At 33.6% G+C, this 17,175-nt stretch overlaps 1 protein-coding gene across 1 annotated transcript; it reads left to right on the top strand.

The window, feature by feature from the left end:
* The first annotated feature begins 2,452 nt into the window (after positions 1 to 2,452).
* On the top strand, positions 2,453 to 7,141 carry LOC113764490 (L-type lectin-domain containing receptor kinase IV.1-like). Its single transcript, XM_027308406.1, has 2 exons — positions 2,453 to 2,672; positions 4,776 to 7,141. The coding sequence occupies exon 2, from the start codon at positions 4,873 to 4,875 to the stop codon at positions 6,919 to 6,921; it is 2,049 nt and encodes a 682-aa protein (XP_027164207.1). The 5' UTR covers positions 2,453 to 2,672; positions 4,776 to 4,872; the 3' UTR covers positions 6,922 to 7,141.
* The last annotated feature ends 10,034 nt before the right edge of the window (positions 7,142 to 17,175 follow it).

Here is a 17,175-nt window from a genome sequence, read left to right as displayed (position 1 = left end):
ACTCTATTTATAGGAAACCAAGAAAGTGCTTCATTAATGTTTCCAACGGATAGAAAGTAGTTGAAGAGTCAACTAGCTGTTGGGAGTATCGGACGTCCGGTAGTCTGATTTCTTGCGTCCGACAGCAGGCAGTGAGTTTAAGAAATTTTCTTCAATTCTATCGGGCGTCTGGTGCTTGCGTCCGAAAGAAGACAATGAGTTAGAAAGTATATCTCAATTCTATTGAACGTTCGGTATTGTCTTTGTGAGCGTCCAATAGCTTTCGTCGAATTTGAAGGATCCTATCGGACGTCCGATGCTTCATCCGATCGAGGTCAGTGAGTTAGGGGGAATGTCTTATTTCCTTCGGACGTCCGGTGATGGAGTTTTTTATGCGTTCGAAGTTGCGCAATAATTATTGGACATCCGATCCTATTTTCACAAGCGTCTGACAGCTTTCAGCATTCTTTGTCTCATTCAATTGTACTTAATCTTTGAATCTGATTTGCTTCATTGCTGAAAAGATCTTTGAGAGATATTAGTACTATTCATTTGTTTTGTAAATATCAAAAGATAGGGATCAAGATCAATAGCTAGTCTATACTAACTTGTCACACTTACATGCCTTAACAATTATTTTCTTCCACGTCATATTAACTATGACAATTTGTTGCATTTCATTTAATTTGCATTACTTTGGTTACAACACAGTGCATTATACTAACTAGTACTAACTCCTAACTACTGTTTCATATTTTCAAGAACATGAAATGCAATTTCAATGCTATGTTGATTATTCAATTTTTTATAGTTTACCTTCCTAAATTCCCCCTAAATCATAAGCATCCTACCCATTAAACGATTGCATACCTTTTAATTCCATTCTTCATAAATATCCATTTATATTCTCCGTTACCTAAATAACTTCCTATGTTGTAGTTATTATTTCTCACGAATATTATCTTAATATACTTAGTGTCATTTTTCACTCTCTGTAATATTCCATTCAACGTATATATCATTTCTAAAACACTTTCATGCACATTACCACAAACAAAGATAACCAATTTTTTCCCACATCTACAAACACCAATTGCATACCATTGTCACATTGCATTTGTGGAAACAAATGCTTATCTCTTCAAATTCGTTTCCACAAATGCTTATCTCTTCAATTCGTTCTATCCTTTCTTATTTGCACTCATTCAATTCAATTCCTCCACTTCTCTGCTCCTCCGACGTCCCTCTCTATATCCTATGTTTTTTTTTACAAATTGCATTGCAATATACAATGCCTATGGGTCTTTCTCAGTTTTATTTCTCGCCCTATTGGAATGGGATACTAAGCATTTGCTTCCCTTTTCCCTTCTCGTTGGTGGCATTATTAACACAATTTTAATGCCTCTATTAATGTCTTAAAGTACCATACCGTTTCAAAGATCCCCTCTTTGTAGTCACATTTGGTAAGGGTCCATTTTGTAATACCCAAGTATTAAATTCCTATTCCTAGGACTGACCCTTGCTTTTGGAACATTCAATACACGTCTTATCCTTCTTGGCTACTCACTTATACTCCCTCCATCCTACTTTAATAGTTATGTTTTCCTTTTTAGTCTGTCCCAAATTGTAGTCCATTTTCCAATTGAAGAATGTAGTTATCTTTTAATTTTTTTAAAATACCCTTATTCAATATAGGTTGTTATTAGTATAAATTACCTTATTTAATATAGATAGTTAACCTACCCATTTAATACATTTAGGTTTTCCAAAACACATTAATATATGAAATGCCAGCTTTGCTATTCTTTCAAACCAAAATGTGAAATAATGTAAAATGAAAATTGATTCTTTCTTGATCATCAATTCAAGTTCCCATAAACCATCAATTTAAGTTTACATAAATAATTAATATAAAGTTGTACTCTATTTAGTGTAAGGATATTTTACGAAAATAGCAACCTAAATTTATTGTTCCAACAAAGTTAACTATTTTTCTTAAATTGTGTGAAAAAAAAACTAGAACTATCAAAATGGGACGGAGGAAGTACATTTTTTTTAAAAACATTTATTTAAACATGGACCCCACAATTTCAAGCAACTTGTATTTACCTACCGACCCACGTCAACTTCTCTCATCAAGTTTCTATACAAACCTTTCTCAATTTTAGTATTTTTTTATGTGCCGTCTTATTATTGATTAGTCTTAACTTTACCACAAAAATGTTAGAAACTTCTTCACCATTTTGTAAAATTTACCTTCATTTTAAGCATTGTTTTTAGACTCGAATTGGACAGGTCGATCGAACTGATCAAACGAGAAACCAGTCAGATAGCCGGTCTGAGTTAGTATAAAAACTCGGTAATTAGAAAATCGGTAAAACCCGGTCAACACCTGGGTCTAACGGTGCCTAATTTTTTTCTGTAAACTTTAAGACTTTCTCTGGTCTTTCGTTTGACCGATTAAAACAAGCAAAAAGGAGGAAAAAGTGCTAGAAAAATTCCAAAGTTTGCCAAACGAAATCCTTGTTGGTACCCTGGCTCTTCCACCGTGAGTCCACCACCGCCGCCGCTGCTCCTCAAAGGTTGCAGCCGCCTCTCCTCTGGAAATTTTCAGACTTCAAGCTTGCATTGCTGCCATATCATTCGAAGTTCGGACTTAAACTTCAAGGGTCAAGCATGAGTAGAAGAAGCAGGTATAATTTTTCTCAAAACTTCTTTTAGTTTTGCCCTTTTTTCAATTGTTGTCTTGCACCCGGCACTCGGCACTCGGCAACGTCTTCTATTAGTTTGGTCTTATATTTGTAAACCTTCTATTAAGTGGCTTGGCGGCCGCCTTGTTCTGATGTCTAAATTGCGTAGAAAGCAAAAACCCCAAATTTTTTCCCCTTTTTCTGGGTTGTTGGGGTTTTTTTTTTCTAAAAAAATTTTTCGCTTTTTTGGTTGGTTGTTACTGCGGGTGAGGACTGAGGAAGGATGATTTCATATGTATCACTCTCTTGGATAGTCTACTACTTCGACTTTGCTGAATGGTTTTGGCGCATGGAATTCTTATTAGATATGTTGGTTTGTTAAATGATGAAGCTACACATATAAGTGTTTGATAAGTTTCCTTTTTTTTTTTATCTCATAAACTGTTTGATTAAGTTTCAAATTTCACCTCCGTAAATATGCAATACAGCAACGAGAATATATAGTGTGTAGGATCAAGGTGTTCCTGTTTCGCTTGAACAATTAATAAGAATCGAAATTCTAGTACTCCTGTTCAGCTCGTAAGAACCGTGCACATCAAAACTAGAAGGGCTTCAGAAACTTAGAAGTCAAATTTTTTTGGTTATAACTGCCAGAAAGAGTTCCATAGTGGGAGATTAGTTACTAGAAGGACTTGCTACGACCAATTCAACATGTTACTACATGTTGTTGGTTATATTTTGTATATTTGATTTACAGAAAAAAGTGGCATATATTTATATATATTGTTGCTACATGAATTGAATATGGATTTGGATTATTAGTTGTTGGTTATATTTTGTATATTTGATTTATAGGAAAAAAATGATTGCTACATGAATTGAATATGGATTTGGATTATTAGTTCTTGGTTATATTTTGTATATTTGATTTATAGGAAAAAATGATATATATATCTCTATATATATATATATGTATTCATCCGGTTCGATTTTCAATCGAATTCAGTTGAACCTATTAGCCTTGGATCGCTGAACTTGGCTGAATTGATATCCGATTCGAGTCTAAAAACATCCGTTTGGATTGGTCATTTTTTTAAAAATAATTTTTTCAAATACAATGTTATAATAATATATAATAATTTAAAAAATATTTTATTTATATAATTATTAAATATTTTTAAAAAATTTTATAATAAAATTTTTTTATATACACTGTAATAGTAAACTTTTTTAAAAATATCTTGTTAAAACGGCTGATTCAAACGGAAGCGTTCTCTATCGTTTGGAAAAAAAAAAAAAAGAAGAACGGAAGCGTTCAATTTTTTCATGTGGCAGAGGAGTGTATTGGTGGCTGAAGAATGACGAGGGGGACGATAATGATGATGATGTGATGGGTTGCTGCTTGAGGGAACACGAACGGGATAAGTGTAATTTGACTGATTTGACCGGTAGCCTGTTTCCCTTCAACATGGATGAATGGTCAGCATTCGTCCGTAAGTTAGCATCAAGTTACGGACCATCATGTTGCTATTTTCCCTTCCTTAATAAAATATATCGCCAAAAGCACACTATAATTTCGCCGTGATTATCTCAGATTGTGTTTTCCCATAAACTATGAGCAATTTTTAAGTTTGTAAAAAGCTTCACAACAAATTATGCGCGGAAGAAAGGATTGAACAATAAAATCAGTAACTTTGTTTAAATAGAAATTATCTGTTCAATTTTATTTGTTTGTATTATCAATATATTCTTAAATTATTTTTTTATTTTATATATATTATATTAAATTTTTTTTAAATACATCAAATAAAAAAAATACTATAATAAATTTTTAACGTCAAAAAAAATATTTTCTATAGAAATGCTTTTCTAACTTGTTGCAAACCCAACCCACACAATCGTGCGACAAGCTGCTCCTGCTACCATGATAGGTATACAATAGCACTACAACCAAAAGATCTACGACTCATACTCCTTTTTTTTTATTTTTTTATTTGAACTTAAACTTATGATGTTTAGTTTTTATGTTACCACTAACCTTTGAACCTTCAAAACCTGAATGAACAGTGAAAGAGTGGTCACGAAAGTTATCAATTTATGTTGTAGGGACCACTATTGAACGGTTGTATCACTATTTTATTGGAAGTATAATAACAAGCCACCTACGGACGGCTCGTCATTGCGGCATGCATATGATCCAGTCATGTCATTCAAACAAGTAACAGCAATCTTAGCCTTCTTTCTAGTTCACACCGCAGCTGGTGCAGCAGCTTCCGAAGATATTGGGTTCATCTATCAAGGATTTAAATCATCAAATCTAAGCCTGGATGGATTAGCCAAAGTCACCGACAATGGCCTCCTACGATTGACCAACACCACCAAATCACAAAGTGGGCATGCCTACTATCAAAATACCATCAACTTCAAGAGCACATCTAATAGTTCAGCTTTCTCCTTTTCCACCCAATTTGTGTTTGCTATAGTACCCGATGTCCCTGGACTGATTGGTTCCGGATTGGCTTTCGTGGTTGCACCAACAAGAAACCATACAGGAGGGCCTATGTCACGGTTCAATATTATGGAAACTCTCGGCCTCTTTGATACACCCGACAACGGAAGTCAGAATAATCACGTTTTTGCTGTGGAGCTTGACACTTTCCAAAACCAAGATTATGATGATATCAATGCCAACCATGTTGGCATTGATATTAACTCTGTGAGGTCCAAGGCATCTAGGCCAGCAAGTTACAAAGCTAATAACAAGAATTCATTTGACAACTTAACTCTTGCCAGCGGCCAGCCAATGCAATTATGGGTGGAATACGATGGGGCGGATAGGAGAATCGATGTTACATTAGCTCCAGTAGCGTCTGCCAAGCCACATACTCCTCTTCTGTCTTTGCCATATGACCTGTCGCCAATTTTACAGGAAACCATGTATGTTGGCTTTTCTGCAGCCACTAGCCCACTCGAAAGAGGAACATCTCATTTTATACTTGGATGGAGCTTTAGGATGAATGGGGTTGCGCAAGCTCTTGATCTCTCTCAGCTCCCCGAGCTACCTCGGTCTGGACATAAGAAAGTGTCTAAAATTTTCACCGTGGGGTTGCCCCTGATTTTCTTACTTTTGTGGTTAACACTAATTCCTGGAGTAGCTTATTATCTAAAGAGAAAGTGGAAGTTTGCTGAAGTGCTGGAAGAATGGGAGCTTGCTTACGGACCTCACAGGTTCAAGTATAAAGATTTGTACATTGCCACCAAGGGATTCACAGAAAAACAGCTGTTGGGAGAAGGCGGATTTGGCAGAGTCTACAAAGGCGTTTTGCCAACAAACAAGGTTGAGGTTGCTGTCAAGAAGGTCTCTTATCATGCAAGACAGGGAATGAGAGCGTTTGTTGCAGAAATCGTCAGTATTGGTCGCTTGAGTCATAGAAATTTAGTACCGTTGTTGGGTTATTGTCGGCGTAAAGAAGAGTTACTCTTGGTATACGAGTTCATGTCCAATAGTAGTCTGGACAGATTTCTGTACAACCAACCAAAGTACAGCCTCAACTGGAGCCAAAGATTTCGAGTTATCAAAGGTGTAGCGTCAGGATTATTCTATCTACACGAAGAATGGGAGCAAGTAGTGATCCACCGAGATGTAAAAGCCAGTAATGTATTGTTAGATGGTGAACTGAATGGAAGATTAGGAGATTTCGGTCTGGCAAGGCTATACGATCATGGAACTCTCCCTCAAAGCACCCATGTAGCGGGATCTCTTGGCTACCTTGCCCCTGAGCATAATAGGACTGGGATGGCAACAACGAGCACTGATGTGTATGCTTTTGGGGCCTTTTTGCTGGAGGTTGCCTGTGGAAGAAGGCCGATAGAACCCCGAGCAGAACCAGCAGATAATATCATTTTGGTTGATTGGGTATTTTCTTGCTGGAAAGCGGGTTGTATACTCCAGGCAGTTGATCATAATTTGGGTAATGAGTATGTGAAAGAGGAAGCAGAATTGGTGTTGAAACTGGGCTTGTTATGCTCTCATTCCGAACCAAAGATTAGGCCAAGTATGAGACAAGTTCTCTTGTACTTGGAGGGATCAGTTGCGTTGCCAGATCTATCATCACTGGCCGTGGGCGTTTCTGCTGTTGGTCTTGGCTTCGCCTATCCTAGCTATGAAGAAATTAAATTGTCAGCTGCAACTTCCACCGACAATGGTTTCTCACATTCTGTAGCAGACTCTCTTCTCTCTGGTGGTCGGTAATTAAGATGCTTCTCATTCTGATTTTGTCAATATAGAAAAAAATAAAAAAATAGAGTTTCTACTGCTGTGATTATTCCGCTGAGTGCGTTTCCTGACATTTCTGTTCTGTTTTTATTGTCTTTCTACCCACCAGAACTCCTTGTATTCTTCATTAGTGTGGCATCTCAAACATGCAATGTTTTAATATTGTAAGTTTGCTCCTTTCTCCTTTTCTGTATCATCTATTTTCTAGTTTCTGTATTCCTTGTAGAATAGATTCATTAAAAGCAGCTATTCATTAACATCTTTTCTCAGCGCAAAACCAAATCGTTGCACTAAAACATTCTGTAAATCATCCCACCACACCTATGAATAAGGGCAAAGATAGCCCAGAGCACAGAAGCCTCAACAATTAAATGCCCAAAGATTGGAACTATCTTTAAAATTCTTTGCTCCAAAACGTCTCACATTTTTGTCACATATTGAAGAACTCAATAAATCTTTAAAGTTCTTTGACGCTTACATTAAACTTTTCGTCCATTACAAAGCACACGTCGTTTTACAGCATCTTGACAGAAGACCGTAGACAGCCACTGAGCTTGGCTCAATGCCCATTAGGAAGGGTTTTAAATTCCTCCTTAGGCTGTAGGTGAGGGTTCAAATCTCATTGCAGTAAAAAAAATCCAATAATTATATCAAAACACTCTTTTGATTTAGTAAAGTTTGTATACCTGCTAGCCTCAAACACGATCTCTTTAGGCTACTTCTCCTTTTTAGTTTAGATAAATAAGTTATATAATAATTGTCGCCTCAAAAAAAAAAAAAGACGGAAGACCGAAGACAATTCTTTAATTAGTTTAGTAAGAAAGTCTTCGGTCTACAAAGAGTATTCCTCTGCAATGAATGGCAATCCGGCGTGGAACCCCAAAAAAAATTCACTCTTGAAAACGGAGCTCATTATATACATGTCTAAGGAGCTAAGAAAAGAAGAATGAAATTCGTAGTGTAATCAAAGAAAGGAACCGTTAATCATGGCAAAAGCTTAGAAGCTACCCATTTAATTTGCATGGAACATGTATAAAAGACGCACAATATGTCAATCATCTTTATATTGCACCCAGCTAGTTAACTAACAAGTTTGGCACTTGGACGTTACCCCAGTAATATCACATTCCAGTTTCCAGCATCTCACGAATCACGAGTAAATTCCAAAAAAGAGGGACTTTTAATTTAACTTCTCAAAGGGTGGTAATTTTTTAACTTCTTCCCAAAGGATGAAAAACGTATCCAAGAAATGCGTTTTTTCACATAAAAACGCATTCTTCAAATGCGTTATTTTTTTTCAACTACTTGGTTTATTTTTTTGTTAAAATAACGCATTTGAAGAATGCGTTTTTATGTGAAAAAACGCATTTCTTGGATACGTTTTTCATCCTTTGGGAAGAAGCTTAAGTTAAAAAATACCTCTTTTTGGGAATTTACTCCACGAATCACAGAAAAGTACTGGACAATTCATTGACTCGTCGACGATCCCAGTCTTTGAACTAACATTCTCGATTTGGGACTAATCACCTTAAACGCCCACAATTGACTGACAATTACAAAAACCCTTATGCCCTAACGTGCACGGTTTTAATTTGAATCATTTGGTACAATACAAGGCACGTCATTTTACAAGATCTTGCGGATGAGCAAGGACTTAAGACAAAGTTTTCGGACCACTAAGATTCTTCTACGTTTGAAAGGCAATCTAGCGACGTCCGGTCTCACGTGCACCACCCAATGTGGAAAAAATCTGACCCTATGGCCCCCAATCCCAGTTTATTGTAGCAGTTCTCTGCCGGCATTGATTTTTTATTAAATTTTCAAATTTTTTTTTTAAATCATAAGAATTATAGCAAATATCATGTCAAAAGAGATGATTGGTCTATTTTGGTGAATCTTGTGATTATTAGTATAGTTTCATTGCTTATTGATATTGTCTAATTTATTGAATTTAAACTTTGTGAGTGGTGAAATATGTGTTTTAATTGTTTCTAATTTTTAATTATTTTCATTCTTTAATAATACAACTTATATACATACATTTGGGGTATTTATAAAATAAAAGTTTCATCTCTCTCTTTAAAGTACTTTTTTAATATTACTTTTTCTAATTGGACTAATTTTATTATCAAAACTTTAACCTTAAGGGAGGTCTAATTTTAGGGAAGGTTAGTGAGATTGTTAGAAACCTTAGGAGAGGTTTTTGAAATTATCCCTAAGATTTACTCTTGATTTTTTATTAAACTTTTCTTTTTTGGAAAATTAAATTTATATTATACTTATATGACCAAAAAAATGATGTTACAGTCCCTGTTTTCCAGCGATTTTTGCATGTGTTGACTATCAAAATAATAGCTACAATTGTGTCATACTTGCATGACAACAATGTCCAACTTGGTGGGTTCCATCCCTCGTCAACTGTCCAATCTTGAAATAGTTTCCAATGGTTCTTCATGGCCGTTGATTTTTCTCCAACATTTTTTTAAGAAAAAAGTATTAACTAAACTTATGAGGAAAAAGAATCAATCCAAATGCTCAACTATAATATTAAATAGTAAGAAAAAAAATTAAAGCTCAATCTAAAATTCAAAGTATCACAAATCTTTACATAAAAGGTAAATAGCTAGAGAAAGAAAGAATCGAGTGAAGTTCAACAAGCATGGGGTAGGGTTGTCCATATCCGCACCCCAATACAATCCTCAAACGTTTCTTTGGCCTGAAAATGAAACATGACTCACTGAAACCTATCTGCCCATAAATGAATAGCCTAGTCGTGGAAAAGGTTAGGTGGTAGATTTGAATCATATTAGCATAGTGATTTACTAGTAAATTAAGTCACACACTGTGTTTGTGTGAACTCAATAATTCTCACAAATTATGTGGGTGCAAGGCATTTGTTGAAAATAAAAATATTTATACATGAGTAGTTATAGAACAGTTGCCTACAAGGACGGGTTGTTGCTAACATAATTGAACATTTTCTAAAAAAAATATAATATCAAATACAATCAATTCTCTCTTAAAAAAATTAAAATTATAAAGTAAAAACCCTTTTCTCAGAAAAAATTAAAAAATTTTGAGTTACAAAATTTTGTAGCTTGTGGGTTCTTTTTTATGTTATAATTTTAAAATTTTTCTTTTTTTTATGTTGATTTAATGATATTTTCTCAAAAAAATTTAATTTTATATGAATGGGTTTATTTTTTAGGTTATGATTTTAAATTCTTTTCCTTTTTATGTTGATTTAATGTCATATGCATATCAAGTATAACTAGATTTGAAAAAAAAATTAAAGTGATGTTCCAATTTTACCTCTCAAATCTATATTAAGTTACCATTTTAGCAATAATCAGTTTCATTTTTAGAATGTGAAAGACTAATTTGCTTCATTTTAAAAGTGAGAAGGAAAAAATTTTTTTTGCCAAAATGTGAAGGAGTAAACAACCATTGACTTTTGATGTAAAAGTAAGAAACCAGTAAAAAGAATAACAAAGCAATTTTTGCTGTTAGAGCGACTCTATACTGAAAGATAGAATTAACCCTTAAAAATTAACATTCATCGCCAGCAGCAAACAAATTTCTCGTCACTTTCTGTCTATGCTGTCGACCATTCTTCATGCTCCACAACGGCATCACCATCCTTCTAGAATCCGTCATGTTTTGTCCACCCCAATGCTAGTGTTACTATCGTCATAATTATTGTCTCTAGTGGTTTGAGTTTGAATGTTTTTATGAAGTTGAAAACTATGGTAGCGTGGCTATGATTTTCAGCTTACTTTTAATGGCTTCACCAATGGTTTTTTTTTTTTTTTAAAATGTAAGATAGTATTCTTAATCTGAAACTCATTCATGTGATTCGCACTGAAAATACTGCATGAATGAAAGCTTTCTCCGCTTTTCACTTGAATTAGCGTTATGCCCCGTGCAAGGCACGGGATTATTTCGTTGTTAAAAGAAAAATACTTCTTAAAAATTTGACTTCCAAAAGTACAATAGTTTTTTTTTTTTTTATCAGTATGATTAAGTTAAACCAAAATCTCTACTCTACTATACATAAAGTCCGTAGCAAGCTTTGGTGTTAAAAGAAAAGCGTTATTTAATATATTTCCAAATTAATTCCTATTTATGGACAGGCACCACACCTCCTTTTTTTTTTTTGGCAAAATGCCTCAATGGCCCTCAAACTATTACGAAATTTAACTTTTGACCCTCCAATTATTGACTGATAAGTTTTAGCCATCCACGTAATTAAAACATATAATTCAGGCCCTTCTATCAATTTGAGTCATTATTTTTAACAAAAATAGCACGATGTTCATAGCAGCAATCCTGAAACTATTATAAAGTTCAACTTTTGGCCCTCCAACTGTTAAATGATAAATTTTACTTCACTAACTAATTAAAATATGTATAATTCTAATCCTTCCATTAATTTGAATCATTATGTCAAATAAAAGTATCATCACGTGTGCCTGGCGCACGTCTAAGAGGCGTTTTCGTCTTTATAGGATATGTGTTAGGGTAAAATTGTTTTACCCTCATTTGACTCATAAAACTAATTTACAAAATCTCTAATTGCTGAACTTGACCAAAATCAATTGAAAACCCATAACCCAAAATCTTGAATAGAGAAATTCCAGCAAGGATAGGCAACTTGAAGAAATTGAGTTGTCTTCATTTGGAATTTTACTCATTTTTAGGTGGTGTTCTAGATTCATTGGCTTCATGTGCTTCTCTTAATGACGTAAATCTGGCATATAATTAATTTTTTGGGAATACTCGAACAAGCCTTGGTTCCTTTTTAAGTTTGAACTTTCTAAATCTCTCAAATAATCTATTTTTTAGTAAGATTCCTTCAAACTTTACATCAATATATCTAAATGTTTTTGATTTGTCAAACTATCAATTAATTGGGTACATCCTGGATTCTTTATCAATAGATGTTTCGGTTCAACATAACAACTTAAGTTGACTAAAAGCTTATACATTTTATTTGGTTGGAAAAAAATCTCACCCTACAGTGCCCAATGCTCCCAGTCTATTGTAGCAGTTTTTCGCAGGCATTTAATTTTTATTAAACTTTTTTTTTTGGAAAAATTAAAAACATCTTTGGGCCCTGTTTTCTAGCGTTTTTTGCATGTGTTGACAATTAAAATAATAGCAACAATTGTGTCATACTTGTATGACAACAAAGTTCAACTTGGTGGGTTCCAACCGTCCAATCTTGAATAAGTTTCCCCTTCATGAGCCCACGCACCAGATCTCTGTTTTTCCAATGGTTCTTCATGGCTGTTGATTTTTCTCCAACATTTTTAAAGAAAAAAGTAATAACTAAACTTATGAGGAAAAAGAATCAATCCAAATACTCAACTATAATTTAAACACTAAGAAAAGAATTAAAGCTCAATCTAAAATTCAAAGTATTACAAATCTTTACATAAAAAATAAATAGCTAGAGAAAGAAAGAATCGAGTGAAGTTCAACAAGCATGTTTAAGAATGGAACATGACTAACTGAAACCCTATCTGGCCATAAATGAATAGCCTAGTCGTGGAAAAGGTTTGAATCATATTAGCATAGTGATTTACTAGTAAATTAAATCACACACTGTGTTTGTTTGAACTCAATAATTCTCACAAATTATGAGCGTGCAAGGCATTTGATGAAAATTTAATATATATATATATATATATATATATATAAATGAGTAGTTATAGCACAGTTGCCTACAATAACAGGTTGTTGCTAACATAAGTTAAGAGTTTCTAAGAAAAAAATATAATATCAAATACAATCAATTCTCTCTTAAAAAAAATTAAAACTATAACGTAAAAACCCTTCTCTCAGAAAAAATTAAAAATTTTTGAGTTGCAAAATTTTGTAATTTTGGAGTTTGTTTTTTATGTTATAATTTTCAATTTTTCTTTTTGTGCTGATTTAATGATATTTTCTAGGAAAATTTTAATTTTATATGGATGGGTTTGTTTTAGGTTATTATTTTTAGTTCTTTTCCTTTTTATATTGATTTAATGTCATATGCGTATCAAGTATAGCTAGATTTGAAAAAAAATTAAAGTGATGTTCCAATTTTACCTCTCAAATCTATATTAAGTTACCATTTTGTAATATTCTGCTTCATTTTGCTTCATTTTAGAAGTGATGGGCAAAAAAAAAAAATTTCGCCAAAATGTGAGAGAGTAAACAACCGTTGACTTTTGATGTAAAAATACGAAACCAGTTAAAAGAATAACAAAGCAATTTTTGCGCTTATAGCGATTCTGTACTGAAAGATAGAATTAACCGTTAACAATTAACATTCAACGACATCAACAAACAAATTCCTCTTCCCTTCTGTCTATGCTGTCAACCATTCTCCATGCTCCACAACGGCATCACCATCCCTCTAGAATCCGTCATGTTTTTCCACCTAATACTAGTGTTACTATCGTTCTAGTGGTTTGAGTTTGAATGTTTTGATGTAGTTGAAAACTATGGTAGCGTGGCTATGATTTTCAGCTTAATTTTAATGGCTTGACCAATGGTTTTTTTTTTTTTTTTTTTAAATGTAAGCTCGTATTCTTAATCTGAAATTCATACATGTGATTCGCACTGAAAATACTGAATAAATGAAAGAGATTACAATGGCGAATTGATTAGTTAAATTGGAGCAACATTTGGATCTTTAGATTGGACGTTGTTTTTGAGTTTGGAAACTGGGTTGTGTAGATTACGGGAAAGGGTTTGGATTTAAAACCATTGACTTTTAAGCAGCATGCATTGTATTAGAGAAATAAAAGAGTTATCTCTGTCAGGTCGAGAAATTAAATTCGTTGTTCGTTGTTATACCTTCGTGAGGGTAACTTGGCAATTTAACTAAAAGTAGCTTTGACTATGAAATTTAATAGTTCTGGTAGTGTTGCCAGCCTTCTATGTATAGTGAAGCATATACATAAGTTGCTCGAGCTCAGTGTAAATAAAATAATGTCATGCACTCTTCCACGTGTACATGTACATGCACTTCCCTATTTTTTATTTTTTTTTGAGGAAAATGTACATGCACATCCTTAATTAGGTTCTGTGCTTCCTATATCACAAGCAACATTTTTTTGCCACAAGGATTAACTATATCAATCAAAGTAGACAATCATGGATTAGTTCCATTACATACTTGTAGCTTTAATTAAGTCATTCAAGACTTGTTCAATCAAAAGTTTTATGCACTCCACATGTACATTTTCTCAACCAACTTGATCAACAAAAATCCTAGTGGACGAAATTCAAGCACCAATAATGGTCTTTAATCTTTTATTGCTATATTTAACATTGAATGAAAGCTTTCTCCGCTTTTCACTTCAATTAGCGCCCCGTGCAAGGCACGGGATTACTTTGTTGTTTAAAATTTGACTTCCAAAAGTGCAATTTGACTTCCAAAAGTGCAATAGTTTTTTTTTATCAGTATGATTAAGTTAAACCAAAATCTCTACTCCACTATACATAAAGTTCGTAGCAAACTTTGGTGTTAAAAGAAAAGCGTTATTTAATATATTTCCAAATTAATTCCTATTTATGGATAGGCACAACACCTCTTTTTTTGGGCAAAATGCCTTAATGGCCCTCAAACTATTACGAAGTTTAATTTTTTCCAATTATTAACTGATAAGTTTTAGCCGTCCACGTAATTAAAACATATAATTCAAGCCCTTCCATCAATTTGAGTCATTAGTTTTAACAAAAATAGCACGACATGCATAGCAACGACCCTGAAACTATTATAAAGTTTAACTTTTGGTTCTCCAACTGTTAATTGATAAATTTTACTCCACCAACTAATTAAAGTGTGTATAATTTTATCCCTTCCATTAACTTGAGTTGTTATGTCAAATAAAAATATCACCGCATGTGTGCCAGGCGCACATGTGAGAGGCATTTTCATCATTATAGGATATGTATTAGGGTAAAATTGTTGTACCCTCATTTGACTCGTAAACTAATTTACCAAATCTCTAATTGTTGAACTTGACCAAAATCAATTGAAAACCCATAACCCAAAACCCTGAATAGAGAAATTCTAGCAAGGATAGGCAACGTGAAGAAATTGAGTTGTTTTCATTTGGAATTTTACTCATTTTTAGGTGGCATTCTAGATTCATTGGTTTCATGTGCTTTTCTTAATGACGTAAATCTGGCATAGAATTAATTTTTTGGGAATATTCCAGCAAGTCTTGGTTTCCTTTTAAGTTTGAACTTTCTAAATCTCTCAAATAATCTATTCTCTAGTGAGATTTCTCCGAACTTTACATCAATATATCTAAAGTTCTTGATTTGTCAAATTATAGGTTGATTGGGCACATCTTGGATTCTTTATCAATAGATGTTTCGGTTCGACAAAATGACTCAAGTTGACTGACGAGCACGAGGTATACATATATCAATTAACTCATCCATAATCAAAATTTACATTTATAAAATTCTAAATATCCTACACGCAATTTTTCACAAGTATATGAGTCGTTTATTGAGCATAGGGGTATTAAGTATCGATCCCATAGAGAAGATTGTCAATTACCGATATTTTTCGAACTTCTTATTATTTAAACTATGACAAGTACAAGAAATTAAATCTATCCTGTAAAATTAACAAAAATACAATAAAAAGCTTCTACAGGTATGAAATTCCTTACTATTCTTGCAAGTGAAGTTACCAATTAAGTGAATGCTATTATCTTGGCTAGTTATGACGTAATTTCCTCATGTATGTGAAACCTACTCTCGTAGTGAATCAACTATATTTGTAATTAAGTCATACCTACTATCGTGGTTATGAATGATCTACAAGTTCATTTTTTCTATTTAATTATATGAAACAAGTCATTAAAGCCACAAAGGTGCACCTCTACTTTCGTGAGTGTACTCCCTAGATCTATTACTTTTTTGAACTAATATTAAATTTCAATTCTCATTGCAAACTTAATACCTTAAGATTATCACAATTAATGGCCAGTTAATTTTGATTAGAAAAGCAAAAGTGATAAATAACATGTTCAAAATAATGTCATCAAATAACCAAGTAAAAATCACAAACAAGATATAGAAAGTTCATCCATAACTCTAAACATAAACTTTAACTAAACATGAAGAATAAGATCCAAACTTGTATTATAGTTAAACATGAACTTAAATACAAAAGAGAAAGTGATAGGAGAGAAATTACCCTTATCACATGAGTTTCAAACTCTCCATCTTTGCTTTTCAAATTTTCATCCAAATCTACCTACAAATACAAGATGGATAAACTATACTACCTATACTATACTGCTCTAACTAATGAACTAATGAAATTCTAGTAAAGACTACAATTTTGTGAAGTTTCTCTAGCCTTCCAAAGTTGTGAAAAATGTTCCCCAAAGGCTACTATTTATAGAGAAATTCCATGCAAAAGACAAAGTGTTAAATCATGTTAAGATTCCTCTTGAGCCCATAAACAAGCTAGATTTGAGTTGTAAAGCTTCTTTGGTAGCTGTTTTTGTCTGTTTCCACCGAAATTCTTGCAGGAAAATGGGTCAAAAAGCTTGTGTGAACATAGCACAAGTTACAGAGCAAGTTGCAGCCAAAATTGGAGAATATACGACCTCGAAAATGTGACCTTAGGTTGTGTATTGTACCCACGTTTCGCTCTTTTACAGGTTTGCTCATTCTGGGCAGATTTCATCCTTGCTCTGTTTTTGGTCCAACTTCAACTGATATTTTCTCAATGATAGAGGATGAATTGGCTCTTGTACAAAGAAGGAAATTGCAGCCCTTTGAGTTGGCTCTCCAATGCATCAAGAATCATCCAATTTGGAGTTCTGTGGATCGAGAAATGACAAAATACCATCGACTGGTCAGAACTCTGTTTCAGCTTTCGACCATGAAGTTGACTTCTGTATTTCGACTTTTTGACAAGGAAAATGACTGAACCGGACTTCGATGTCTTCATACCAAATGTAGATCTATCTCTTAGCTTCAAAATGGTTTAGGAATTACCTCAATCCAATGCTTGTAACTCAAGATATAGCTGAAATACCACAAGGTATCAAAGTTGGAAAACTTGCATTCCATCCTTTGAGTATTTTGCACTTCATGTCTTCTTTAAATCACTTTAAATCATCAATAATCATTTAATTATTTTCTTAATTCACTCCAATTGATGATTGAATTATTAAACCTATAAAAACATGAAATTTTCACCAT

Source organism: Coffea eugenioides, chromosome 3 (genome assembly GCF_003713205.1).
Source record: "Coffea eugenioides isolate CCC68of chromosome 3, Ceug_1.0, whole genome shotgun sequence".
In the NCBI taxonomy this organism is placed as follows: domain Eukaryota; kingdom Viridiplantae; phylum Streptophyta; class Magnoliopsida; order Gentianales; family Rubiaceae; genus Coffea; species Coffea eugenioides.
This window is presented reverse-complemented; position numbering and strand designations above follow the sequence as displayed.

Coding starts and splice junctions, on each gene's coding strand:
- LOC113764490 (XM_027308406.1), top strand. CDS start 4,873: ATGTCATTCAAACAAGTAACAGCAATCTTAGCCTTCTTTCTAGTTCAC.